We start from the raw sequence: 27,074 nt of genomic DNA, 5'->3' as shown, positions 1-27,074 counted from the left end.
AATTCATAGGTTAGTATGTCGAAAAAGTCAAAGTATAGTATGTCGAAAAGAATTCAGGTTAGTATGTCGAAAAAGTCAAAGTATGTCAAAAAAGTCAAAGTATAGTATGTCAAAAAAAAAAGTGACAAAAAGTCATAGTATGTCAAAAAAAAAGTCAGTATAAGAAAAATGTGTATGTAAAAAGTGTTAAAAATTCATAATATAGTATGTTGAAAAAAGTCATAAAATAATACTTTGAAAAAAGTCAAGGTATAGTATGTCGAAAAAAAATCATAGGTTAGTATGTCGAAAAAGTCAAAGTATAGTATGTCGAAAAAAAATCATAGGTTAGTATGTCGAAAAAGTCAAAGTATAGTATGTCGAAAAAAAATCATAGGTTAGTATGTTGAAAAAGTCAAAGTATAGTATGTAAAAAAAAGTCATAGTATGTCAAAAAAAGTCAGTATAAGAAAAATGTATGTAAAAAGTGTTACAAATTCATAGGTTAGTATGTCGTAAAAGTCAAAGTATAGTATGTCGAAAAGAATTCATAGGTTAGTATGTCGAAAAAGTCAAAGTATAGTATGTCGAAAAAAAATCATAGGTTAGTATGTCGAAAAAGTCAAAGTATAGTATGTAAAAAAAAAAAGTGACAAAAAGTCATAGTATGTCAAAAAAAGTCAGTATAAGAAAAATGTATGTAAAAAGTGTTACAAATTCATAGGTTAGTATGTCGAAAAAGTCAAAGTATAGTATGTAAAAAAAAAGTCATAGTATGTCAAAAAAAGTCAGTATAAGAAAAATGTATGTAAAAAGTGTTACAAATTCATAGGTTAGTATGTCGAAAAAGTCAAAGTATAGTATGTCGAAAAGAATTCATAGGTTAGTATGTCGAAAAAGTCAAAGTATGTCAAAAAAGTCAAAGTATAGTATGTAAAAAAAAAAAAGTGACAAAAAGTCATAGTATGTCAAAAAAAGTCAGTATAAGAAAAATGTATGTAAAAAGTGTTACAAATTCATAGGTTAGTATGTTGAAAGTCATAAAATAATACTTTGAAAAAAGTCAAGGTATAGTATGTCGAAAAAAAATCATAGGTTAGTATGTCGAAAAAGTCAAAGTATAGTATGTCGAAAAAAATTCATAGGTTAGTATGTCGAAAAAGTCAAAGTATAGTATGTCGAAAAGAATTCATAGGTTAGTATGTTGAAAAAGTCAAAGTATGTCAAAAAAGTCAAAGTATAGTATGTAAAAAAAAAAGTGACAAAAAGTCATAGTATGTCAAAAAAAGTCAGTATAAGAAAAATGTGTATGTAAAAAGTGTTAAAAATTCATAGTATAGTATGTTGAAAAAAGTCATAAAATAATACTTTGATAAAAGTCAAGGTATAGTATGTCGAAAAAAAATCATAGGTTAGTATGTCGAAAAAGTCAAAGTATAGTATGTCGAAAAGAATTCATAGGTTAGTATGTCGAAAAAGTCAAAATATGTCAAAAAAGTCAAAGTATAGTATGTAAAAAAAAAAAAGTGACAAAAAGTCATAGTATGTCGAAAAAAGTCAGTATAAGAAAAATGTATGTAAAAAGTGTTACAAATTCATAGGTTAGTATGTCGAAAAAGTCAAAGTATAGTATGTAAAAAAGAATTCATAGGTTAGTATGTCGAAAAAGTCAAAGTATGTCAAAAAAGTCAAAGTATAGTATGTAAAAAAAGTCATAAAATAATACTTTGAAAAAAGTCAAGGTATAGTATGTCGAAAAAAAATCATAGGTTAGTATGTCGAAAAAGTCAAAGTATAGTATGTAAAAAAAAGTCATAGTATGTCGAAAAAAGTCAGTATAAGAAAAATGTATGTAAAAAGTGTTACAAATTCATAGGTTAGTATGTCGAAAAAGTCAAAGTATAGTATGTAAAAAAAAGTCATAGTATGTCAAAAAAAGTCAGTATAAGAAAAATGTATGTAAAAAGTGTTACAAATTCATAGGTTAGTATGTCGAAAAAGTCAAAGTATAGTATGTCGAAAAGAATTCATAGGTTAGTATGTCGAAAAAGTCAAAGTATGTCAAAAAAGTCAAAGTATAGTATGTAAAAAAAAAAAGTGACAAAAAGTCATAGTATGTCAAAAAAAGTCAGTATAAGAAAAATGTATGTAAAAAGTGTTACAAAATCATAGGTTAGTATGTTGAAAAAAGTCATAAAATAATACTTTGAAAAAAGTCAAGGTATAGTATGTCGAAAAAAAATCATAGGTTAGTATGTCGAAAAAAGTCAAAGTATAATATGTCGAAAAAAATTCATAGGTTAGTATGTCGAAAAAGTCAAAGTATAGTATGTCGAAAAGAATTCATAGGTTAGTATGTTGAAAAAGTCAAAGTATGTCAAAAAAGTCAAAGTATAGTATGAAAAAAAAAAAGTGACAAAAAGTCATAGTATGTCAAAAAAAGTCAGTATAAGAAAAATGTATGTAAAAAGTGTTACAAATTCATAGGTTAGTATGTTGAAAAAAGTCATAAAATAATACTTTGAAAAAAGTCAAGGTATAGTATGTCGAAAAAAAATCATATGTTAGTATGTCGAAAAAGTCAAAGTATAGTATGTCGAAAAAAAATCATAGGTTAGTATGTCGAAAAAGTCAAAGTATAGTATGTAAAAAAAAGTCATAGTATGTCGAAAAAAGTCAGTATAAGAAAAATGTATGTAAAAAGTGTTACAAATTCATAGGTTAGTATGTCGTAAAAGTCAAAGTATAGTCTGTCGAAAAAAAATCATAGGTTAGTATGTCGAAAAAGTCAAAGTATAGTATGTCGAAAAGAATTCATAGGTTAGTATGTTGAAAAAGTCAAAGTATGTCAAAAAAGTCAAAGTATAGTATGAAAAAAAAAAAGTGACAAAAAGTCATAGTATGTCAAAAAAAGTCAGTATAAGAAAAATGTATGTAAAAAGTGTTACAAATTCATAGGTTAGTATGTCGAAAAAGTCAAAGTATAGTATGTCGAAAAGAATTCATAGGTTAGTATGTCGAAAAAGTCAAAGTATAGTATGTCGAAAAGAATTCATAGGTTAGTATGTCGAAAAAGTCAAAGTATGTCAAAAAAGTCAAAGTATAGTATGTAAAAAAAAAAGTGACAAAAAGTCATAGTATGTCAAAAAAAGTCAGTATAAGAAAAATGTGTATGTAAAAAGTGTTAAAAATTCATAGTATAGTATGTTGAAAAAAGTCATAAAATAATACTTTGAAAAAAGTCAGGTATAGTATGTCGAAAAAAAATCATAGGTTAGTATGTCGAAAAAGTCAAAGTATAGTATGTAAAAAAAAGTCATAGTATGTCGAAAAAAGTCAGTATAAGAAAAATGTATGTAAAAAGTGTTACAAATTCATAGGTTAGTATGTCGTAAAAGTCAAAGTATAGTCTGTCGAAAAAAAATCATAGGTTAGTATGTCGAAAAAGTCAAAGTATGTCAAAAAAGTCAAAGTATAGTATGTAAAAAAAAAAAGTGACAAAAAGTCATAGTATGTCAAAAAAAATCAGTATAAGAAAAATGTATGTAAAAAGTGTTACAAATTCATTGGTTAGTATGTCGAAAAAGTCAAAGTATAGTATGTCGAAAAGAATTCATAGGTTAGTATGTCGAAAAAGTCAAAGTATAGTATGTCGAAAAGAATTCATAGGTTAGTATGTCGAAAAAGTCAAAGTATGTCAAAAAAGTCAAAGTATAGTATGTAAAAAAAAAAGTGACAAAAAGTCATAGTATGTCCAAAAAAGTCAGTATAAGAAAAATGTGTGTGTAAAAAGTGTTAAAAATTCATAGTATAGTATGTTGAAAAAAGTCATAAAATAATACTTTGAAAAAAGTCAGGTATAGTATGTCGAAAAAAAATCATAGGTTAGTATGTCGAAAAAGTCAAAGTATAGTATGTCGAGGGCTGCACGGTGGTGTAGTGGGTAGCACTCTCGCCTCACAGCAAAAGGGTCCCGGGTTCGATCCCCGGGTCGGCCCGGGTTCCTTCTGTGTGGAGTTTGCATGTTCTCCCCGTGTAAAAAAGTCAAAGTATAGTATGTAAAAAAAAAAGTGACAAAAAGTCATAGTATGTCAAAAAAAGTCAGTATAAGAAAAATGTGTAAGTAAAAAGTGTTAAGAATTCATAGTATAGTATGTCGAAAAAAAATCATAGGTTAGTATGTCGAAAAAGTCAAAGTATAGTATGTCGAAAAAAAATCATAGGTTAGTATGTCGAAAAAGTCAAAGTATAGTATGTAAAAAAAAGTCATAGTATGTCGAAAAAAGTCAGTATAAGAAAAATGTATGTAAAAAGTGTTACAAATTCATAGGTTAGTATGTCGAAAAAGTCAAAGTATGTCAAAAAAGTCAAAGTATAGTATGTAAAAAAAAAAGTGACAAAAAGTCATAGTATGTCAAAAAAAGTCAGTATAAGAAAAATTTGTACGTAAAAAGTGTTACAAATTCATAGTATATCCAAAAGTTATGAAAAAAGTCATAGTATATCATGTCCAAAAAGTCATAATATAAGAAAAAAGTGTATGAAAAAATATAGTATTTTTAAAAAGTCATAGTATAGTATGTCGAAAAAAGTGATAAAAAGTCAGTTTGTTGAAACATTCATAGTATAGTATGTCAAAAAAAAGTCAGTACAGTATATCAAGAAAGTCATAATATCGTATGTCGAAAAAAGTAATAATATATTATGATGAAACCGTGCATTTCATTACTTTATTCATGTAGTACTTCACGTTTTACAACAGGGAACGTCTTTACCAACATCAAGAATGTCCCTCAGTTTGAAAACAAAAATCATGCTTTAAGATAACACAGCATAAGTCATTATTTTTAAAAGAAACACTTCAGGGTCAACATATTCACATTACCAAAAATGTAAATTAACACCTTTGTTCTCTCTGGACATGTGCTATAGGTACATTAAGACTGGCTGAAACCAACATGACGGTAGTGTATAATACCTGGTGTGGTGGAGGGTGTACACACGTATACCCACCTATCAGCCAAAAGGCCATTACCATATATGGGAGTATGTTCTCCTCCGTTACCTCCTCATCAACGACCACTACACCTACCATGATCAAGACGTTCAGATTACAGCTGGATGACGCTTTCAGGCACACGATGTTCATGAGTCATGGCATCTATTTGCTACATTCTGCACTAAACTGAACCGGATTAAACACAGATCAAACTGTCTAACATTAGTTCAGTTTTGAATAAGAGGAAAGCACATTTAACGTCCATTTGTCTTTTCTTTTGCAGTGAAACAATTCCCCTTAAAGAATATGTACTGGTGATGCATGCTTTGCTTATAAATCTGTTCCAAACGTATGTTTTATATACGAGATGGTGTTAATGATTGTATAGACAGAACCCCGTTTCAAAAAACAAACAAAAAACAGTATCCAATATCCAGTTTCCAGTATCCAATGTGGCTAATTGACATTTTACCAACTCAAAGCAGGCCCACGCTGAAAAGAGACATTGCTTTAAGTCGTTAAGTATTTCCTTCAGACCATATTAAATGTGAAGCAGATAACAGATTATGCCTGACAGGTTGCTTTAGCAACAGTAGCCTACTTGTGAGATAACGTTGGGACTGATGTGTAAACACCACAATCTAATAAATGAAATTCAGTTCTTATTAATTAATTAAACGATGCTTGTTAGTCGTTAACCTTATAAACAGATTCTTGGAAACAAAACATGTTTACGAGATTTCGTGACTCAAATACCAAAAAGCTAAAAGGCAAATTTTTGGTTTATATAACTTAGTCAGTTAGTCTTTGGAAACTGGAGTTATAATCCTTTAAATTCATAACCACGTTTGTATACGGCAACCTTAAAGTTTAGTATTCAACAACGTTGGCAGTTTGTTAATGCAGTCGAGGCTTGTAATAGTTGAGTTTTTTCACAGTGATTCTCAAAGCACCATCTCTGAAACCTGGGAAGGCAGCGATGCAGTCGCTCTCTAAAGAAACTCAGACGTAAAACAACTGAGAAAAAGAAATGTTCAACGATCTGAAAGTGCACGGTGCTACATCACACTGACTGGTCCTCGTCTTTTCACACTCTGCTACATCGTTTTAGAGTTTACAGAGCTGCAGTGCATCATGAGCTAATATACAGGATGGGAGAGACAAGTTTCAACTTTGCAAAAACTGTGGCAGAAAACATGGTCGACCACCGAACCTTTATCAACATATCCAAAACTCAGGCTTCACCGTTCTGCAGTCCTATGCCCACACAACACTGCACCATGGTCCCGTTTCTGAACACCTTCCACAACAGACAGATATGACATGAAATGATAAAACTTTATTAACTGCTATTCCAAAAAAAAAGCAAAAGTGTTTATCATTTCTATTCAGTGCGTAGTCGGCCATTTGTGTGTGTGTGTGTGTGTGTGTGTGTGTGTGTGTGTGTGTGTGTGTGTGTGTGTGTGTGTGTGTGTGTGTGTGAAAGAGATTTAGTTTTGTGGTTAGTCTGTAGAATTTTGCAAAATAATAGCCTATAATTTCAAAGATAGTGCCTTAACAATCAGAAAAAAACAAACAAATATACAACATGTGCATGCATAATCACATAAAGCATAATCACCTACGGATGAGGTGGCTTTTCTCTACAGGGCGTTTATTTTGTACATTTATACAAGCCAATGCACACACTCCTTCAAACACACACACAGCATTCAATGAATGCAAAAGTCGGATAACAAAAAAATATATTAATTTCCAGATGGGCCGTCGAAGTACCCTGCTTCATTATGCGAGTCAAACACACAACAGAATCTACATACACACAAAACAAACCAGGGACGAGGACAAAGCTAGTACTCAGTTAGACTTTCTTGATTGAGTAGAGCATGACATGTGGCAAAGTTTTCCAGTAACATCAGGCGGTCCTCGCCGCACTTTCATGCAACTTTCCCATCTGGCTCCTCGTCCTGCTTGCGATCAGTCATTCTGGCACATCGTGGACAAGTTGTGGAGTTGTCATAGTAACAATCTCTAAAGAGACACATAATAAAGCACAGTGTTTGTGTTGGTTAACTGGTGATCTGCGACTATTTTATCCCAATAACTGTCTGTCTTTGCTTTTACTTTGATTAATAGTAGCACCTCTTAAAAGTAGGGCTGCCTGAGGATTTCCTATTTGATACCCGTTACTGCGATGTTCATTTTAAACTCCTCACAGTCACATGGTTTACTGTCGCTTGGTGGAAACTAACCTGTGGAAGACAGCGGAGCAGTCGTGGCACACTGAGGTATGACTGTCAAACGGGAACAGAATGTCTCCTTCCTTACACAGCTCACACACAAATCCTTTAGCCTGACAACGCTACACACACACACACACACACACACACACAGACACACACACACACACACACAGACACAGACACACACAGACACACACACACACACACACACACAAAATGGGACAGAAAGTCAAGGTTTCAGGAAGGCTACATCATCTCTACTCCTTAAGCAAATAATTCTATTGATTACCAGATTATGATAGGTGTGACACATACACAGGAAAATAAGCTTTCTAACAAAGTAAGTCATCAGTATTTTTCTTTCAGCTCACCTCACAGTCTAGTTTGATGTGCTTAGCAAACGTGGTGTGGATCTCTGTGAGGGAGCAGCTGAGTCTGCCACTGGAGATGTCAATCAGGTCCTGCAGGGAGTACATGTCGTCGTTCTCCACAAAGTGCTGTCTGTCGTGTAGCTGGGAACACAAACACAAAAGCAAATCATTAAAATGGGGGGTTTTTTGTATGTTGGAAATGCCTTTTTAATGATGTATTTGTGTTTATTTCAGAAAATGCTATCAATCTGAAGCGACCTTGTGCTCTCTGTTAGTAGCCTCGTAGCAGGCAATCCACATTATCCAGCTATTACAGGGTTAAAATCACACTAAAATGAATGCTGACTAACTTTACAGTGCTTAACTTTACATACATTCAACGCATAAACAAAAAAGTCAAATTTACAACTTTTCCGATACAGCCTAAACTCACGACTTCCAACACACGGTGGTGCTGTTGTAACATATTACAACTTCACATATCATCACATCATGCCTCTGTGTGTGACATTTTAACTCCACCCTCCAAAGGCAGTGAGGAGAAGCTCACCTGTAGTAATAGCCGAGCCTCCATGGCTTCCTTACAGGTAATAAAATAGGGTTTCATCAGCAAAATATCTTGCCGAAGTTTCTGTAAAGTACGACACACACACAGAAACACACATCGGTCAGTCTCATTTAATGCACAGCGTTAATCTCTCTTACTCTAACAGTAGCTGGACTGAAGGCGTCGATTCTAGAAGCCAGCCGGCAAAGAAACTGACTTAATCTCCACGGAGGTCTTTACAAACTCAACAGTTCATGCATGGTTTTTACTCGTGCCTCCAGAAAGAGTGGAGCTTCCTACCCTGATCTCAACCAGTTCCTCCACAAAGTTGAATAGCAGCGGATTGATTTCTTTCAGCTTCAGCACAGGTCGTGCGATCATCAGGGCCAGGTAGCGCATTGAGGAGCGACAAACCTGAAACAGAGACACAGAGTCAGAACACGGACCGGCCGAATAAACACACAAGAACATATCAATACCCCTCTCATACCAACATGGATGTACATGGAGCTGAGCCGGATTCAAAGGTCCTCCTGACCTGGGTTAAACTTGAAGGCAGGCATATATCAGAGATGGGAATGTAAGTAGATCAAACTGCTTGAGTCATTCTAGCCCTGACAAAGTCCCCTACAGCCACGGGCTGTGCAGTACTCCTCATGACTAGTAAATTGACTTTATCTTGTAAAACCTAATATAAAGCCTATTTGATCCTTCTGTTACAAAATTCTTGGCGTCATTCTTTAGCAGTCACATTTATCAGAGCATGGTTGCAGATTTGAATATCTTGCAACAGTGGCAACAATAAGGATGACAGCGATCTCTTCAAGTGACGAAGTACTTTCACATGTGGAGTGGACGTTGAGCGTACCTTGCGTGATTCAAACTCCCAGTTGTGGATGACCCGAGCTGGGACGGTGGCGGTGTCATTCCAGTGGCATGTGCTACAGTAATACTGGCCTGTGTAGTCACACTGTCTGGCTTCAGTCGGCACGCCTCCTACCAGATACATATGGCACAGGATACGGTCAAACTATGACACAATACGAAGCAATATCTTTCTTACATACATTTTAAACAGCGTTTAATTATGTAGTATTTCACTATGTAAAAGAGAATTTCCTGAAAGTTATGTCAAATCATGAATTTTTAAATAAATCCATCAAACTGTACTCACGCAGTGAAATAGGCGTGCGACATTCTGCACAGCGGTAGTCTTGCCGGTCCAGTCCTATCTCAGGGCAGATGCTGAGCTCATACTCTGACTGGTGGCTGACCTTTGACCTGACACAGGGCTTGGTGATCAGGTTCATACACTTACTATGGCAACGATAGTAACAACCTGAAACATGAGAAAGATCATCATGGAATGGCATTAGCACATTACGATGGGTTTGAATATGAATAGCTGGTTAAAGGATTTGAAGAACTTGAAGAAGACACCTTTCAGGACATTATCTTGAAAAAATAAATGGAAACCTGATAACATAACATGAAAATCTAAAAGCATTTAAGGAAGAGGAAAGTCAGATTTCCTGTTCGACTAGTAATACAGTAATCTGATTATAAAGACACAGGACAGATCAGATTACTGCCTCCACCTCTGATTGGCTCACCTATTTTAACACGGCAGTATGCATGTAGAGGCCTGAGTTTTGAAGACTAATACACTGTACAGCGTGTCTCACCTGTGCAGGTGTACCACGTCTGGATAAGGCCCCAGATGATGGCGCTACACTTGTCACAGGTCTGTTTCACACTTTTGCTCTTCTCCTTGGAAAACCGGTGCTCCAGTAGGATTCTCAGATTAGGCTCATCCTCCTCCGGGTCCTTTGAGGGACGTGGTGCAAAAATAAAATTCACAAAGACCGTTAACAGAGCATTAACACAGTTTAGGTATTATGTATGTAATGATGTGATAAAAAGATCAGGATTACGGCAAACTGCTTCCTAGACTAATTGAGATTTTCATATTTTACCATGAGTGTTACTATTACCTATTTACCTACAAGTTTTGATGTAAAAACTCAATAAAACTCAATAAAAGCAGCATTGCACTGGTTGTTCATTTTTATGCATTCTTATACTCAGTTCTTGCTGTATGACCCGCCCTGAAGCTCGACATCACATGGTGCTCAGGGAAAACCGCCTACAGACTGCAGCAGTGTGTACGACATTCCACTTATTCACTTGATGTTGTTCAAAATGGCACAATATCAGTAAAGTCTCTCTCTTAGAAACATGCTTTTGGACCTAAAGAATGGCAAGTGTCATGATTCAGAGCGGCCTAACTCATGAAAAGGTGTATGCTGCAGCGATGTATACAGGTTCTCAGGACCCACAAGTGGTCACGTCCCCAGTAAAATCTGTGTTTTTGACTAACTGTATAGTGTTAAACTTGAGATTGATGTAATATTGTTATAACCCTGGTTATATTCATGTATATGGAAGCGTATCTGAAAATTAAACAAATAAAATCCCAGATCTGAAAACGTATAAAATGACTATTCTCATTTATCTCATATCAGGTAACGGCTAAAAGGCTAAATGTGATACTGAATAAAGTCTCTATTTGAAATGTTCCCTGCAGGTTTATGCCTATAATAAGCTTATGATATTCCCGATTATCTTTGTAACGAGCATCACATCTCTAACAACCATCACATTTTGGCTACAGGCCAATTACACTAACACTTTAAATTTCCTCTGGATATATTTTACCCATCAGTTCATTTTTCACGCCTGAATTGCATATTTTCCTTGAATTCAGCATTCGTGTCAGGAAATGCTTGGTCAGGAATGGTGTAAAAAGTCATGCATGATGCTTTTCCATCTGCAAACGTTTGTGTACACCTGTGCATTCCACAGAATTGGAAAGGTGAAATTGGTCAACTAGACCGACTGTCCCTCTGAGTCAGCATCACTACAATATCATGCTTCTCCAACCTCTCCTCAGCTCCAACCTTAAGTTCCTGTAGTTTGAGTCGGAGGTGGATTAGTTTCACCACAGTGTCCTTCTGTCTCTCCGAGTGTTCTGGCAGCTCCAAGATCAGCTTTTTACACTCCTCTATGGCCATTTTCAGCTGTTCAATGTCTGGAGCCACAAAGGAACCCTGAAACAGACGAACACGAGCAAAAGCATTTACATAAAATACAACAGCTAGTATGAATGTAAGCACTCATTAGGTTTGAAAATACGAAAGCGTTAAATTGAGTGTATTTTTTAGTTTGAGGCAAACAGCAGGAACAATGCTTTACTTACCATGGGCCTTGAGAAGTGGTCCTCAGCTAGACCGAGGTCCATGGTCCGGTCTGAACTGTGGGTTCTGGTCCCAGAGAACAGCTCAGGCCTCGATTCTGGAAAGAAAGCAACGTGGTATAAAGTGCGGTTCTTGTTGTAAGCACACACACGGTGGTGTGGTAAGTGCACTCAGCCAAGCGTGCAAATTTCACACACGTGACCGTGGCCACTCAAGACAATCCCTAGGCTGTGACTAACCACTCAAGAAGTCAGGAAGAAGGCAAATGACAAGCGGAGGAATCCCGTGAAACTGTCTTATCAGTTTAGGTAATGTGTAACCAAGACGACGAGACAAACTCCAACCAAATGAATGAACTTTGAAGTGCTGATCACTTTTTAAAAGGTTTTCAATCCGTCTGTTCTGTAGACATTCATAAGGCTTTAATGCTTTAATGCAGCGCTTACATTCTGTAACTGCTGCTGCTACGATCAGTTGCATGTGTGCATCGGTCTATCAAAGTCCTGAGAAATGTGGAAGGATTCTGATCTTTTTATTAGTCACATGACCATAACCATTGGTCTTACTTTGATGATAATACAGTAAGCTGTAGGAATGCTTACATGAATTCTTGAAGCACTATCTCCGAAACCATTAACACCAATGCATTTACCAAACTCAGTTTGTAACTTTATGACACACCTTTGGCAGGCAGGTAGTTAGTTAGTTAGTTAGTTAGTTAGTTAGTTAGTTAGTAGGAGGAGGACATGAAGAGTTATATGGCAGATAACATCATATTCCAAAACATCAATAGTGAGTCTCCCTTCTAGGGGTGAGTATTGGCAAGAACCTCACGATATGATACGTATCACGATACTTTCATCACGATACGATACGTATCACGATATTGCGATATAAATAAAGATGAAAACACAAGAACCTGTATATGTACATCAGATGATATTGATCAGAGGACAAAATGAGTCAAAACTATTTCATTCAAAACAGCCTCTCCATTTGATTAATTTCCATGAAATTCACTGGAATAAATACAATGAAAAAGGATAAAGTACTGCATTCATAACGCGTCTAAACATGAATCTTATTTATTTATTTTTTTTAAATCGATCTTTGGAGTTGAAAAATCGATTTTGTATTGGGCAGCAAAGTATCATGATATATTGCTGTATCGATATTTTTACCCACCCCTACTCCCTACACTCATCTCTCTCATCTAGTGGAACGCTAAAGAATTAGGAAGGCAGCTATGCAGAGGAATGGGATATGTGCAGGTAAGTTCATTGGTACACATCAATGCGTTACACATTAGGATAGCTGTGTGTATGTGTGTTTACTACATGTATGTATTGTGCCCGCACACAGAAGCCACAAATGTTTTTCATTCATACCATCAGGGCGTAGTTGATGCTTTGTGTGCTTATTGAAATCATGGTTTTGTGTGTACCGTAGGCATAAACACAGTTTTCTAAAAATAAAAAAAAATAAAAAAATTGGAACGTTTTGCTGGTTTGGTGTAGGTTTATGTGGTGTGTAGTGTACTGTAAACGATATGCCATAGCAATCTGCACGAATACTAACAGATTTATTGATTTGGTCCCCCAGGACAGCAGAACATCTGACTTATCATCTTTTGTTGGTTAACCAATGCTTATTTACATGCAGCAACATTACCAATCACCTGTCCACCTGACAAATGTTTTGGTATTATTGTAAAACAAATACTGATGAGTGCCGTTTCATCAGAAAGTGGGTATGTACTAAGAGGACTATATAACGTGTACAGCTGAATGCAATCTAAATAACACTGTAATAAATACTACCTTAATACCGTGTACATTTTTGTTCTATCGACACGCCGAGTGTGTTGAAACAACGGTATGTAATGTTCAAGGCTGCCGTTTGTCGGGTTGTGATATGCATTATTAGATTGTAAGCAGTTTGTCTTTTACAGTCCCCACTTCCATCACGCTGCATGGAGGTTCCCCTAGAGTTAGTCTGAGGAAAATCTCTTCAATACTAGCAACACGTCATCGTCCTCTATTCTTTTTGACGAACGCAATTATGCAATATTGGCCAAATCAAGTCTGTCCGCCAAATAAAATCTGTGCAAAATACACACTAAAAGACATTCTGATCATATCTTCAAGATAGTGTATACTGAAATGATTAAGTATGATAGATTTGAAAAGGCCTTCAACTAATCATTTTGCAAATGATTCATGGTAAACCACGTTAGTCACACATTTTAACCGACTTACTGATGTTACTGAACAAGTGCAGAGAACTGCTGTGTCTTCTCAGTACTAGGGAGGATAAGGAAGCAAAAAAATAGCTCCATGTGTCAGGCTTTCCTGTAAACACTATGGTTATTATCAGAAGAAACTGTCTTTAATTGCTGCATCCTAAAATACAGGAAGTGTTACTTTGCTGTGTTTTTCGTTTCCCCTGGTTCAGCTATCATGACTGCACCGTCCATCGGGCATATTCTTTGTGTTCGGATTCTAAACAGGATGAAAACGGTTTAACTTGTGTAAATGTTTGAGGGAAATAATTTGGCAAATCAATTTCACAAGGGAGCCGTAGTCACGTGATCAAAGCCCATAGTAGCCTCACTGTGTCTGGTCCAGTCAGGGGAGCGAGTCAACATCTGCACGTGAGTGAGATTTAGAAAAGCAGCAACCAAGAGATGACAGAAAACACTGCAGCACCAAAGTCCTCATGGCAACAAACAAACAATGGCTTATAAATACCCCTAATTACAAAGTCTTTTCAGAGCATAACACAATATTAAAAGCTGGGAGGCATTTATTTCTCATCCTCACGATGTTATCTGCTGCATTTATACATGTCAGCAAAGCATTTCTGTGTTTTTTCCCCTGAGATCTGAAAGTGAACAGCTAAAACAGATACCAGTTGTGCTGGTTGTCCTCCTCCGTGTATTTTAGCAGTTCCCTACAGTGAAATGTTGCATATATAACGATGCTTTGAACCAGCCTTTTCTTCATGAGGTCTTTGTGACAACTAGAGAAAATAAATGAACCCATAACGTGAGGTGAAGTGCAGTATTAGTCGTTGTCAGTCACCACAATAAACCCGGTTTTACGGTTTTCCTACGGAGCAACAACTGTCCAATGAACGAGCTCCAATAAATGATGTCCATATGACATCACGGCTTCCTTAGTAATACGTTGAGTGTACATGAAACAGCTGTACCTAAAAAGCAACACTGACGTTCCTTGAACTGAACAGCAGATGTCAAAGTGAAACAAAACGTGAGGTCATATTCCACGTTACCATGCAGTGGCGGCGTCTTGCCTCCTTGGGGACCATCTTCTTCCTCTCCACGATCAAAGGGATTGAGGCGGCTTTGGCGGAAATGTGCGAGTCTCTCATCATACTCCATTTCATTGGCTACATCTAAAGAAGGCACAAGACACGACAGTCACACTGAGGTTGATTCCCTCCCCTCTTGTGTGGCAGGAAAGTGGAATCCATGGTTTAACGGAAACCTAATGTGTCTGCATGGTTATCGTTTAGAGCAAAGTGTTTCTAATCAGGTCTCAATTCAGTCTTTCAACCTGGTTGTTATTCACACTTTCTGTTCAAACGTCATGTCTCTGAAGACATGACATCACCGTGACCTCAGAGTTCACAAGGCCAACATGCAACCGTTTCTTACCTACAAATACTGAGGTTGAAAACGTCCTAAACTATATATATATATATATATATATATATATATATATATATATAAACTGTTAATAACCAAACTCACTTCATATCAAGTGAACTCCTCACCTTTAACTATGTTTTTCTGTTCCTGATTTCCTGTTCCTTGTTCCTCCAAGTATGTGGTGTATGGAAGAAAAACTCATTCTAAATATGACTCAATACACGAATTAATTCACTGTGTATTCGTGTGTAAATCAGTAAGGATGATCTGAACCGATATTGCAGATCCTGAGAAACGTTAGTAACAGTTCGCCGACTGTAACCAATCAGATCGATTGTTGATCAAACGTTCAGGTTAACGTTTTAGTTTCGGGTATCAAACTCAACATGTAGGATAATCAATGTGAATAATCACCGCTATGCTATCGATAGAAAAAGGTACATCAACACCAATGCACAAATGTCAACAGCTAGCTTAAGCTAACTAACGTTAGCCCTGGAAACCAACATGTATGTGATGGAAACTAATCGAAGCTTACCCCGTTGTCGATCGTATTGATCATTAAGGACGCGGCAGCTGTTAAATATGATAATATGATTATGGTCGACGCTTCCCGTGTTGTTTTGCCATCGGCAACATCACAAGGCAAAATGCGTAAAATCATCAATTGTTCAAAAAGACCATTTCCGGTTGGGATTCCCAAAATAAAAGCATCCATACATACCATACACGAATACAAGGACGTTAAGAATACTTTAGATACATTGTCTGTATTCAATTTTAAACACAACAAATACATCAAAACACAACTATTCAACCTTTTGTATAGATTTGGTTATTTTTTTATATCGTAGTAATGTTTGATGCTTTAACTTTGAAAGTGAGTATACCCTGCGTTCGTCTCTTTTCCTGCTAGTGTGCACTACATACTCAATAAGTGTGCTATCGTTACTTTTTTGCGAATAATCAGTTCTCGCCAGTTAGAAGCACGTAACCTTGGTAACCTCTGCCTGCCTTGTGTGACCAATTGATGACTTGTGAGCTGAACTAATTAAAAAAGAAACTTCTAGCAAAATGACATCCTTTATTTTAATTGAAGCATTATTTACGTTACAGAGGATTGTCTGCATTGGATTTGGGGATATTTATGACAACATAAAGTATACAGTGATTGCATGCTGTAATATATATAATTTGCGTACTATTGCTTTCTTCCTCAGACAGACTAAAAAATCTCACATACTGTGTTAGCATATACTTAAAGCATGTTTATATGGAATTTTTGACACAGCCATAGAGTGGTTCAGGGATGATCTATTTTTAAGTAAGTTAGCATCACACTGGTTAACATATGCAGTTTACATTTACATTTAGGTCATTTAGCAGACGCTTTTGTCCAAAACGACTTACAATAAGTACATTTGTCAAAAGAAGGAAACAAAGAAACCACAACGTATCATTGCCGATAAAGTAAGAGCTAAAAATAGAACAAGTGTTAGGTCCTCATCTGAGTAACATAGTACATTAAGTGATACGTTCACATTTTGTTCAATAACTCCACAAATGAACACAACTTTTTTATTTTTGAGACAGAATTACCAGATATAGAAGACTAACACTATAACAACTAGCGGCTATAAACGAGCTACACTACAGTCCCATGTGTGCGAGTACACAAGACTTGTCGACATCACAATGTTCTATAGACTCATTCAAACACTTGTTAGGCATCGTTTATATTGTAGGACAAAACGTTAAAGTCTCTTAAAACTTGTATTAATCACAGACCTAATTTTAGTCATCTAGTCATAATTCTGCTCCGGTTATTGAAACAAACATTATATGAAGAGAAGATTTTCCCCTCCAAAAATAAAACTGCACAAACCAAGATGTTCATTATCATTTTATGATATTGATTTACTTTCTTTTTTTAAAGCTAGAAACATCTGGCAAGCCAAATCGAGCCTCCCCGCTGGTCTGACTTTGGGCAGTCCCAGCTGTCCCCAGATCATCTGATAACTGCTGATTATATTGCAGATTCCATTGATGATAAAAATGGGAATTTTATACCATACAGTAGGGGTATTCAGAAGTTGTTATCGCATTTTTTTATGCACAGTGTTACCAGGAGGAAAGATGATTTTCTGAGCTTTTCGTGTAACAAATAGGATAATTGAAAACTAACAACCATCATCACTTGCATTCATCAAAATTAAAGTTTCTACAAATGCCATCATTGTTTCAGTTATATTTGGCTTGTATCAATATGGTACACTACAAAGCCTATATTGTGCGCATCTCATTCTCAGAGATTCTTTAACATGATAGGGTCCCAGTATTACATTTCCAAAAGTTGATCAAAAGAGCAGGTAGACGTTAGACATTCAACAGTGCATCAATTAGCAGGCCTGGTCGCGTAAGACAGAACAGATACAGCAAACACAGTATGTATGGGTTTAAGGCTATTCCATAGATTTATACAACATCTATATTGTATGAACAAAGTACGAGTTGTGTCCGCGTTCTCAACACAAAGTCAAGCTTGTTCTCAGTGGGTGTTGGACTCCAAGGTTGTCCCTTGTCTCCGATCCTGTTTGTGATATTCATGGACAGGATCTAGCTATTTGAGGACGATGTAGTTCTGTTGGCTTCATCAGGCCGGGGCCTTCAGCACACGCTGGGACGGTTTGCAGTCGAGTGTGAAGCGGCTGGGATGAGAGTCAGCACCTCCAAGTCTGAGGCCATTGTTCGGGTGGGGAGTGAGTTGCTTCCCCAAGCGGAGGAGTTCAAGTATCACGTGAGATTGACAGATTGTGGATTGGTGCAGCGTCAGCAGTATTGTGGTCTCTGGACCGGACTGTCTGGTGAAGAGGAAGTGAGCAGAAAGGCAAAGCCCTCAATTTAGTCAATCTATGTATAACCCATGAGCTTTGGCTAGTGACCAAAAGAACAAGATCCCGTACAAGCGGCCGAGAAGTGTTTCCTCCATAGGGTGGCTGGACTCAGCCTTAGAGAGAGGGCGAGGAGCTTGGAGTCGAGCCGCTGCTCCTTCGCATCGAAAGGAGCCAGCTGAGGTGGTTCGGGCATCTGATGCCTCCTAGACGCCTCTAGGCGAGTCCAACTGGGCGGAGACCCCAGCCAGGGCAGACCCAGGGAGGGATGGAGGGATTATATATCCTGGGAGCGCCTGGGGATCCCCTAGGAGGAGCTGGTCAGTGTTGCTGGGGAGAGGGACGCCTGGAATGGATGGATGGATGGATGGATGGATGGATGGATGGATACTGTGTGTCATGCTTTAACTTCAGTGTAAACAGACTTGACACGACATGAAATACATTTAAAATTGTCTAATGTAGACATTTATATTATATCTGGTAGCAAAAACAAAGGGTCTGTCTCTGAGGTCAAAGAGAAGATTTAGTCATATGGATAACCTTGAATCTTGGAACTTGAAGGGGAGATGTATCTTTGATGTGAACAAAGCTGCTTTGTGTGGCTTCATGAAGGAACAAGTCACAACTCTTACTGTAACCATGCTGCTTCCTGGTCCACTATGACACAGAGCTGGGGCGATTACTTGAAGCCAGGCGAAGAGTCTGAGAGGAGAACGGGGTTAGAAGCCAAGCTTAAGTCTATAAATAGGATTCTCGGTTGTAAGGAAAACCAGCTTTATTGATCATTTCTTTGGAACATCCATCCATTCATCCATTCCTTCCAATCAGAAGCTCAACAGAATGTATTTACAAGAAAACGTTATGGATAAACTGTTATTGCAGCCACAAAAGGCGTGACCTGGGGCCTCATTTATATAGCTTGCATATGCACAAAACAGTACGCCACTTTCCACGCAAAGATTGTGATCTCCAAAAAGCAAACTTGACTCTTTCATTTCCTTCTGGAGACTGGAGGGAAATCAGCAGCACAGACGGAGCTGTGGTGAACTGAAGTCAGACTGGAGAAAGTTCATGTGAAAAACGAAATATTATAGTTTTAATGACTCGCACACAATTAATTTCATCCGACCGACCGTCACTAAATAAAATGGTTTCCGGGCCTCCGCCTCCCCAGCAAGTGTCCCGATCTCATTTTCCCAGAAACCATTATGGTTAACAAAGGGCGTGTACAGGGCGGGCTAAGAGGCGGATACGCACACCTGTAGGTGATCTGTGATTCATAAAGGGGACATTGCTTACAGGTGTAAGTTTTATAAATCAGATTTTTTTTTGGCCGTATTACACGTTCAGTAAGGATGCTACACAGTTTATAAAGGAGGCCGCCGGTCACAGGCCCGATCAGATGATGTTTTAGTCTGATATGCATGAAATTGAGTATCTTCCTGTCTGTTATAAATCATTACCAATCCCAATCACATGATGGGAGCAGAATAGGCCTTCCATGTTACATTCAGACAGATGTTCCAGTTAAATGTCAAAAACGCACGTCAACACTGCGGTTAATTAGAAGTCTGGTAGTGTCTGAGCTGCAGGAGAGGGAGTGTGTGATTGTAAACTTTTAATAATATAATATATAACATTCCCAAGAAAATACAACATACTGGTACGCTTATTCATCAATAAAAATGAATATATAGAAATGTAAAATTAAATTGTTTTTGTTCACAAGAAAATGCAAAAGATAAAAGTGCAGAACATCAATGTCTACAGTATCATCCTTTTCTTCTTATGTAAAATAAAATAAATAAATACAAAGAAAAAAAACAGAATGATACTAGATATTAGCATAAAATATTATATGAATCAAAGATAATGGAAAATGCAATGTTTTGAAAAGTATGTGCAAACATTTCAGAAAATAGAAGCAATTCAAAATGAGATCCTTTACTTCAGACAAAGGGCCTGCTATCCTTGACCCCACTTTTCACTTTACCCTCAGAATCTGCAGTTTCCTGGTTTTTCTGGAGGCAAATTTGTTCATGAATAACTGTAAGATATCTCCCGGCCATTTGTGTTATTTATATGAATATAAAATGCAGATGCCATGCTGACATAAACAGATACCTTTGTCTTCCCCTCTTCTCTGCTCCAGATGGTCCTTGCAGCTATATTGATCATTTTTGTCCAGTTTCAAAGTGCAGTTCAGTCTGCTGCAGATCACACGACGTCAGCTCCAAGAGCAGCCGCAGGACTTTTATAAAATCAGAAGTATAATATTTCTAACCAGCAATACCATAGAAAACATATTAAAAAACAGACAAACAGACAAAAACACTTTTACAGGACATTTCAAGCGCCCCCTGGTGGCCACAAGGGCCCCAAGTAGGGTCATCACACTCAAAGTGAGCCGAGTATTCATGTCTCGTTATGCTACCAAAAGTTGGGTGTTTGTACAGCGAATTACATTTTGAAGTGATACTGAGTGAAGTAAGTTAAGTAGGTTATTATGGAACCAAATGAATCACTCTCCCTTTCTATGAGTAATCATAAACAAAGATCCCTGCCTACGTCAGCTGTCATTCACATTTCACCTCCTGACACATGCTTTCATGTTAAACGACTCATTCCTTTTTTCTCATACCGCCCATCTGAACATACATGCATCACCCTGTTTGAAACATTCAGTGCCTGTCTCTTTAAGGGGCCCCTCCTGAGAGAGCCGGTCTGCTCTGATCGGTTTGCAAAGGTATTTCTCAAGTCAATGAGTGAAAATATTTGCAAACGCACAGAAAAGGTGAGCATTTCATTTTATTTAAAATGGACTTCACCAATAAAGGATGCACAGGATGCGTTTATGGGACACTTTACTGAGTCATGCTGTGGCTTCGGAGGGGCTTTAGATTTTGTCCAAACTTCATAATATTCTAGAATATAATTTAGCCCTGATGGTGTTCCCTGCCGATGGGTGACTGTGCGGCATGATTACATTAATTAGCCACACTGATCCCAGTGCTTGATGTGGTCAGCAGGCATGTTGGCCAGGTGTTGTGGAGCAGCAGCTGGAGGCGCAGAAAGAAGAAACTGCTTCCTCCGCATAGTGAGAGCAGCGGGGAATATACAAAACCCAACTCATCCCCATCAAAGTGAAAACAGCTAAGGTCCCTGCGGAAGAGAGGGGACAGCTGTAGGCTGTGGCACGCGCTCTCACGCTGCGCCACGGCTAAACTCGGATTTTACGCACAAAGTCATTTGGTTTGGTGCGCAAATGTAATAAAATAATAATACATTTTATTTATAGTGCCCTTTTTATCCGAAGATCTCAAAGAGCTACGGGTTAAAAGCAGTTTTGTTGAAAATAAAAACAAATAAAAAGGTAAAAAGGTTTTGTTTTAAGAGGGGAAACCAAAAAAGGAACAAGCTTTTTTTTAACAGTCAGTGGATTGTGGAGCCCTCAAGGTGTCAGGAAGGTCCAGCAGGCGCGGGGCAGCAGCACAGAAGGCCCTGTCTCCCATGGTCCTCTGGTTCTGGGTATGTGGAGGAGGTTTCTCTCTCACCGGGATCCTCGCTGCAGAGTTCTGGATGTATTGGAGCCTCTGCAGGCTCCTGAGGGATCCCGATGAGAAGTGCGTTACAGTGGTCCAGTCTTGAGGAGATGAAGGCACGGACCCGTGTTTCGGCGTCGGAGAGGGAGAGCATGGGGCGGAGTCGCGGATGCTGGTTATCGGTGATGATTTGGTCTGGTCTCCTCGGTTTTGGAGGAAGTTTTGCTCCAACTTTAAACGAGCTCTGTTTCTTGGTTGCATTTCGGCGAAGAACAGGTGTGTGTGTGTGTGTGTGTGTGTGTGTGTGTGTGTGTGTGTGTGTGTGTGTGTGTGTGTGTGTGTGTGTGTGTGTGTGTGTTTGCTGGGATCTCAAACTAACAGCAACCACCGTGTGTTTCCTGTCAGGGATTTGAGTTTTACCAACAGTAACCCAAGTAACCGACAGAAGTGAAGGCGGTGAGATGGAGGTCATCCTAAGGACGCCTGCTTCATTCCAACAGATCTGACTTCTCTGTACTGCAGTTTATCTCTCTGATCTGTGGGGAATAAAGAATGATATCAACCATTAAATCTTGATCTGGGGATCATTGCGGTTCATAAATAATTCATGAAGTTAATGCTGCTGCGCCACGCGCGTAAAATGGCCATGTCGTGTCGTGTCGTCCCCGCTGCTCTGTGATTGGCTGCAGGTAGCCTGTTTTATAATAACTCCTACCGTAAATGAACAGATTAGTCAGTGGCATGTGAACGTAATCAGCATTACTGACGCATCACAGACATCGGAGCGCGAAAGGAAAGGTTGAACTCAACATCAGTGAGGTCGGTCGGTCGGTCGGTCGGAGAGGTCTGCGCCCGTGGTGGACACCTAAAAGCCGCAGAAATTGTGGCTTTTGTCTCGGTGCTGGAATGCGGGGAAAACCTGACTAAGAGCGTGTTTGTCGCTTTGTTTGAGGGAGTCAGAAACAATATTACACGTCATACAACACGTTCAAAGAACGAACTGGAAGCTGCGGGTCAAACTCCCTGCAGCAACAACCAGCAAGCGTTATTATTGTCAGGGTGACAGTTATTTTTAGCCACACTTCACCAATTATCACACTCAGAGATTCTTCTGCATTTTTGGGTTCCAGTTGCAGACCCATCATAATCCTGTGCAACAACAACAGCTGTGCCAAAAAGTTCAAGTACAAGTAATGATCATAAAACACAACTGGTGCAGAAATCTAGTATAAACCCCCCAAAATGATGAACATACAGCTCCAAACATCTAAAAAGCTTGTGTGATGTTTGCTTGTTTTCTGTGCGTTGGTGTTTTTCTCAATTTGGATGAATAAATTCAGTAATTGGATCGGATTCAAAACAATTAGGATTTTTAATCTCCCTCTTGAGGACAGGCTGCCAATTTATATTTGCACCAGTTGGAATTCCCCTTCTCTTCAATGATGGTATTTATTATCCAACAACTGAACTTGATCATGAGTTTAAAAACGGAGCATTTCAAAAACGTCTCTGTTGTTTTACATATCAATGGTCCTTCTGTCTGCTCAGAGCAAATGTTGCTTTGCATATCTTCTATTCAGGAATAAAGAGCTACAGGTTTAGATACTTCAGAGATACGTGTAATGGAGTCATTTGCTGACATTTTAGGAATCATATTTAATTGGATAAACAAATCCAATTAAATCTCCTTATTTGAACCTCGTGCTAACGGCATGGCCATCTCCTAGATAACTATCTTCATATCTTTATAGCGTGAACATCAATTAAGACTTTGGTGTGTATATTTAGTCTCCAGATAATAAAAAACCCAGCCTATTTTATAATTACAAGAGGAAACATGACGGGAAGACTGGAGAATGTAATAATATTAATAATAATGTATGTTTTTATTCATTCACCACAAGCTCCGGTTGTTTGGCCTCTTTATTTGAGACAATAAGATAACATGTAAGGCTTATACTGTATATAACACATACTCCTCATGAAATAAAACAACTGTACAACATAGTCCTGTTTGCAGTTTCAGGTTAACATGAGATTAGGTCTGGCATATAGTTAACAGCATTTACAAAACATGAAGAATCAGGTTTTCTTCAGAGCATCCGCAAGTACCGAGTACCACAGCCATATTACCGTAAACAGTGGTTATATTTTAAGATTTATATTGCAGATAGCAGATAACCACACATACGTTGAATTCAAAATACTATATCAAATCAAATCAAAAGTAAATTGAGTTTTCACTAAAAATCAGTAGATAAAGACACTGATGTTTGGTATTATCAGCAGCAAATAACCTGGCAAGCATTATTCAAGTAATACTACAATATCCAACAGTGTATGACTGTCAATGCTAACATGCGTTTCACATATAGCCATCATCGAACAGTAAAGCTGCATTATTTTTGTCTTGTCAGACATCTTTTTCCATCATTTTAAAACAATTGTAACAAAGTAGCGCTTTATACGGGAAGATACAATTCTACACTTCACGGCTCAAAAACAGACATATGAATGCATTTCATTTTTCTTTTTTTAAAGGTCAATCTTAAATGTAGGTCCTATTTAAAACAAATCCTTAGGATCAATAAAGAATAGGATCTCATAGGACACTAAAAAATAAAAAAAAGGAAGACAAAAGTAAGCTTCTTAATTTCCTTAAAGTACATTTCAGGACAGTTTAAACTACTGACATTGTAAATCAATTCTAGGCTTTATGTCTTTTGGTCGTATTATATATTTGCATTGGTCTAATAGTATAATTTGGCCCAAAGTCCCACCTGTTTGACCCACTTCACTGAAATCAGGCCCCAAATCATCTTAAAGCTTCTCTTGTTTGCACATTTAAGAGAAGCACTTCCAGAAATTTAACTTCCCTTCTTTCATAAACCCTCTTATGCAGCTCATGTGGCTTTACCAATAACCCCCCCCCCCCCCCCCCTCCACTCATCCACACACAACGCCGTTTAAATATGACTCATGTCATCTAAAGGACAACTACAGCCCATCATCCTTTTCCTGCCGTTCTTGCACCACACTTGAACAAATCAAATCGACCGATTCATTGCAGGATCAAATACAGTGTTCTCTGTTGTAACAGCAGTAAAGAGTATCGTCATAGAATCAATTGCTCTTTTCCGGGTGATGCAATTCACACAGATGGCAAACGTTTTCAATTTGTTGGAAATGGATGGCGCTAAAATGACGCACGGTGGGGAGTCCTAGATCCCAGACATAGAAATCATCAAACATCAGGCCTCGCGTGAACATTCCTTCTTTATCACACATGAACATATATTTCAAGCCCCGGATGACAAAGGTTGAGTTTAGTTGTTGTTAGAAGCTCCCTAAAACACTAATCCAAAATCCAGCATATGAAGATTTTCAAAAGGGAACCCAAACCCATTAATGAGCCGACTCACCGAGTCAAAATGGTGTCTAAATCAGTGCCTTTGTGCTCAACGGGCTTTATAAAACGCAGGTACACAACACCAATATTCAGTTATCATTATTATCATTATTATCATTATTTGTTTGTTTTTATGCCAGAAAAAAAGTTGATTTAAAGGAAGAAAAGATGTGTACTTGTATAGAGAATAAAATGCTTATCAGTTACTATAATTTAAGTAATTTACTGTATAAGGAGAGCTTCCCATCGGATGATCTCTCGTCGTTATTCATTGTCATTGTTGGGTTTAAAGTCCAGGTGGTAGACACTGCAGGGACAACGGGTGCTGCTAGAGATGTTGGCCTTATGAAAGAATAGAATATTGGCCCTCCAATGTAAACCACCCAGCTGGGAGGCCCGTGTCACTGCTGGGCCCTTGTTATCGACCATGTGTAACTAAAAGTCGTGCAGTTCAAGCGTCAGTCAAGGATTCTGCCACAACGTAGGCTCCTACTCGAGAAGAAGAGGTAGCCACCATGGTGCCTGATACGCCGAATCTCCCGCTCTCACACACGGTGTCACACACCAAAGCACCAGGAACACAGCACCAGCTCCTGCAGGGTTTTACGCAGCTCCTGGCTGCGGTAGGCGTAGATGAGCGGGTCAATGAGCGAGTTGCAGATGATGAGGATGAGGAAAAGGTTAAAGTTTCGGAAGAAACAGTTGCAGAAGGGGCTGGTGGGGCAGGTGAGGATGAGGATGAGGTGGAGGAAGAAAGGCCCCCAGCATATAATGAAGACCCCCAGCAGGATGGTGAGGGTCATGGCTCCCTTCATGCTCGTGGACTGGCGCCTGCTTTTGTTGAAGGCCACGATGCGCCGGGAGTGCAAGTGCGCCAGGACGAACATGTGCAGGTAGAGCACGGCGTTAAACACCAGGGTGGAGCAGAAGAAGGTCACGAGGCACACGATGACGGCGTTGTCCGTGTGGTACACGATGAAGAGGATGCTGGAGGTGATGCTGGCCAGCCACACCACCACGATGATGGCGACGGCGCGCTGCGTCGTCATGATGCTGTGGTAACGCAGCGCGTAAAAGATGGTGATGTAGCGATCCGCGGCGATGGTGCACAGGAAGGAGAGCGAGGACACCACGGAGCTGCAGATCATCACGTCGATGACGTTGTCCAGGTGGCGCAGCATGCCGGGGTGCACGTCCATCAGGCCGTGGTCGTTGAGGAGCATGAAGATGGTCTCCACCACGTTGCTGACGCTGACCAGCATGTCGGACACCGCCAGGCAGCAGATGAAGTAGTACATGGGCGAGTGCAGGTTGCGGTTCTTGATGATGGCCAGGACCACCAGGATGTTCTCCACCAGGCTGATGAGGCCCAGCGCCAGGAAGAGCTCCTGGGGGATGCGGATCTGCACGCAGCCCTGCGGGCTCCGCTCGCCGAGGGTGGTGTTCGTGTCGTTGTCGTCCATGAAGTCAATGAGCGGGTTGAGCTCCATGTGGAGGATGGAGGGGTTGTACAGGGACCTGTTGGTCACTTCCATGTCGAACCTCTATGTATGCTGGCTTTCTACTGCAGAGTAAAGTCGAACTGTATGAGAGTTTCACCAGTTTTACTTGGTTTGGACGAGGATTCACCATCAGGTGTTGCACAAAAAAATAAAAAAAATAAAAAATCAGACGAGCTGTTCAGTTGTTGAACCCATCAACGCGTTGACTGTCAGATATCCACAAAGTGTGTGTATGAGTTATTGCAGCCATTCAATAATTACAATTCAAACATTTACTTCTCCGCTGCTGGGACAACAGGCAAAATCAACTCCAGATAGTTGTGCGCGTCTGTCCGCGTGGAAGAGCGTTTCCTAAACATGCACGGAGATCCATGAAACGTCCACCTTCGTCAGAACGCGTTGTGTTCTCTCTCATAGCGCGCCAGACCCGGCCGTCCGCACATACCTCCGCCAGCAGCAGCAGACTGTTCACACCGACGCTGGCCACGGTGTCGACCCCGGGAACTGGAGAGCGTCTGAACATCTCACTGAGATGCTGAATTCTGCAGGACCGCAGGGGACTCCTCCTCCAGAGCAGACGTCAGCTGGGCTGTGGTCCTGCTGGTAATGTCTGACACGCGCGCAGGCTGCTGGGGTGGGGGGGGGCGTCTTCTATCTC

At 38.9% G+C, this 27,074-nt stretch overlaps 2 protein-coding genes and 1 long non-coding RNA gene across 3 annotated transcripts; 1 reads left to right on the top strand and 2 right to left on the bottom strand.

Annotated features, from left to right (window-relative positions):
- Nucleotides 1-4,697: 4,697 nt before the first annotated feature.
- LOC311018497 lies at nt 4,698-6,516 on the top strand. Its single transcript, XR_014597732.1, has 2 exons — nt 4,698-6,421; nt 6,473-6,516. It is a non-coding gene; the product is annotated as an uncharacterized lncRNA (long non-coding RNA).
- A 54-nt stretch (nt 6,517-6,570) lies between these two features.
- Nucleotides 6,571-15,746, bottom strand: def8 (differentially expressed in FDCP 8 homolog). The gene is made up of 12 exons (XM_084017483.1): nt 15,608-15,746; nt 14,691-14,813; nt 11,399-11,493; nt 11,100-11,249; nt 9,825-9,966; nt 9,314-9,478; nt 9,008-9,135; nt 8,440-8,553; nt 8,143-8,223; nt 7,593-7,733; nt 7,231-7,340; nt 6,571-7,009 (listed from the first exon to the last, which is right to left on the bottom strand). The coding sequence occupies exons 2-12, from the start codon at nt 14,797-14,799 to the stop codon at nt 6,916-6,918; spliced, it is 1,329 nt and encodes a 442-aa protein (XP_083873609.1). The 5' UTR covers nt 14,800-14,813; nt 15,608-15,746; the 3' UTR covers nt 6,571-6,915.
- Nucleotides 15,747-25,471: 9,725 nt separating this feature from the next.
- Nucleotides 25,472-26,449, bottom strand: mc1r (melanocortin 1 receptor; the record flags this gene model as incomplete). Its single annotated transcript, XM_084015452.1, has 1 exon — nt 25,472-26,449. The coding sequence occupies one exon, from the start codon at nt 26,447-26,449 to the stop codon at nt 25,472-25,474; it is 978 nt and encodes a 325-aa protein (XP_083871578.1).
- Nucleotides 26,450-27,074: the final 625 nt, after the last annotated feature.

Source organism: Eutrigla gurnardus (assembly GCF_963514095.1).
Source record: "Eutrigla gurnardus genome assembly, chromosome: 1".
Classification (NCBI taxonomy): Eukaryota; Metazoa; Chordata; class Actinopteri; order Perciformes; family Triglidae; genus Eutrigla; species Eutrigla gurnardus.
The sequence above is the reverse complement of the archived record's forward strand: the minus strand, read 5'-3'. Positions and strand labels throughout refer to the sequence as shown.

Bases quoted from the DNA above. Each gene is read 5' to 3' on its own strand.
- def8 (XM_084017483.1), bottom strand. From the start codon at position 14,799: ATGGAGTATGATGAGAGACTCGCACATTTCCGCCAAAGCCGCCTCAAT. The intron at 11,250-11,398 runs GTAAGTAAAGCA...CGTCTGTTTCAG, and splicing joins ACCACTTCTCAAGGCCCATG to GGTTCCTTTGTGGCTCCAGA. The intron at 8,224-8,439 runs GTAGGAAGCTCC...CGTACTTTACAG, and splicing joins AGGAACTGGTTGAGATCAGG to AAACTTCGGCAAGATATTTT.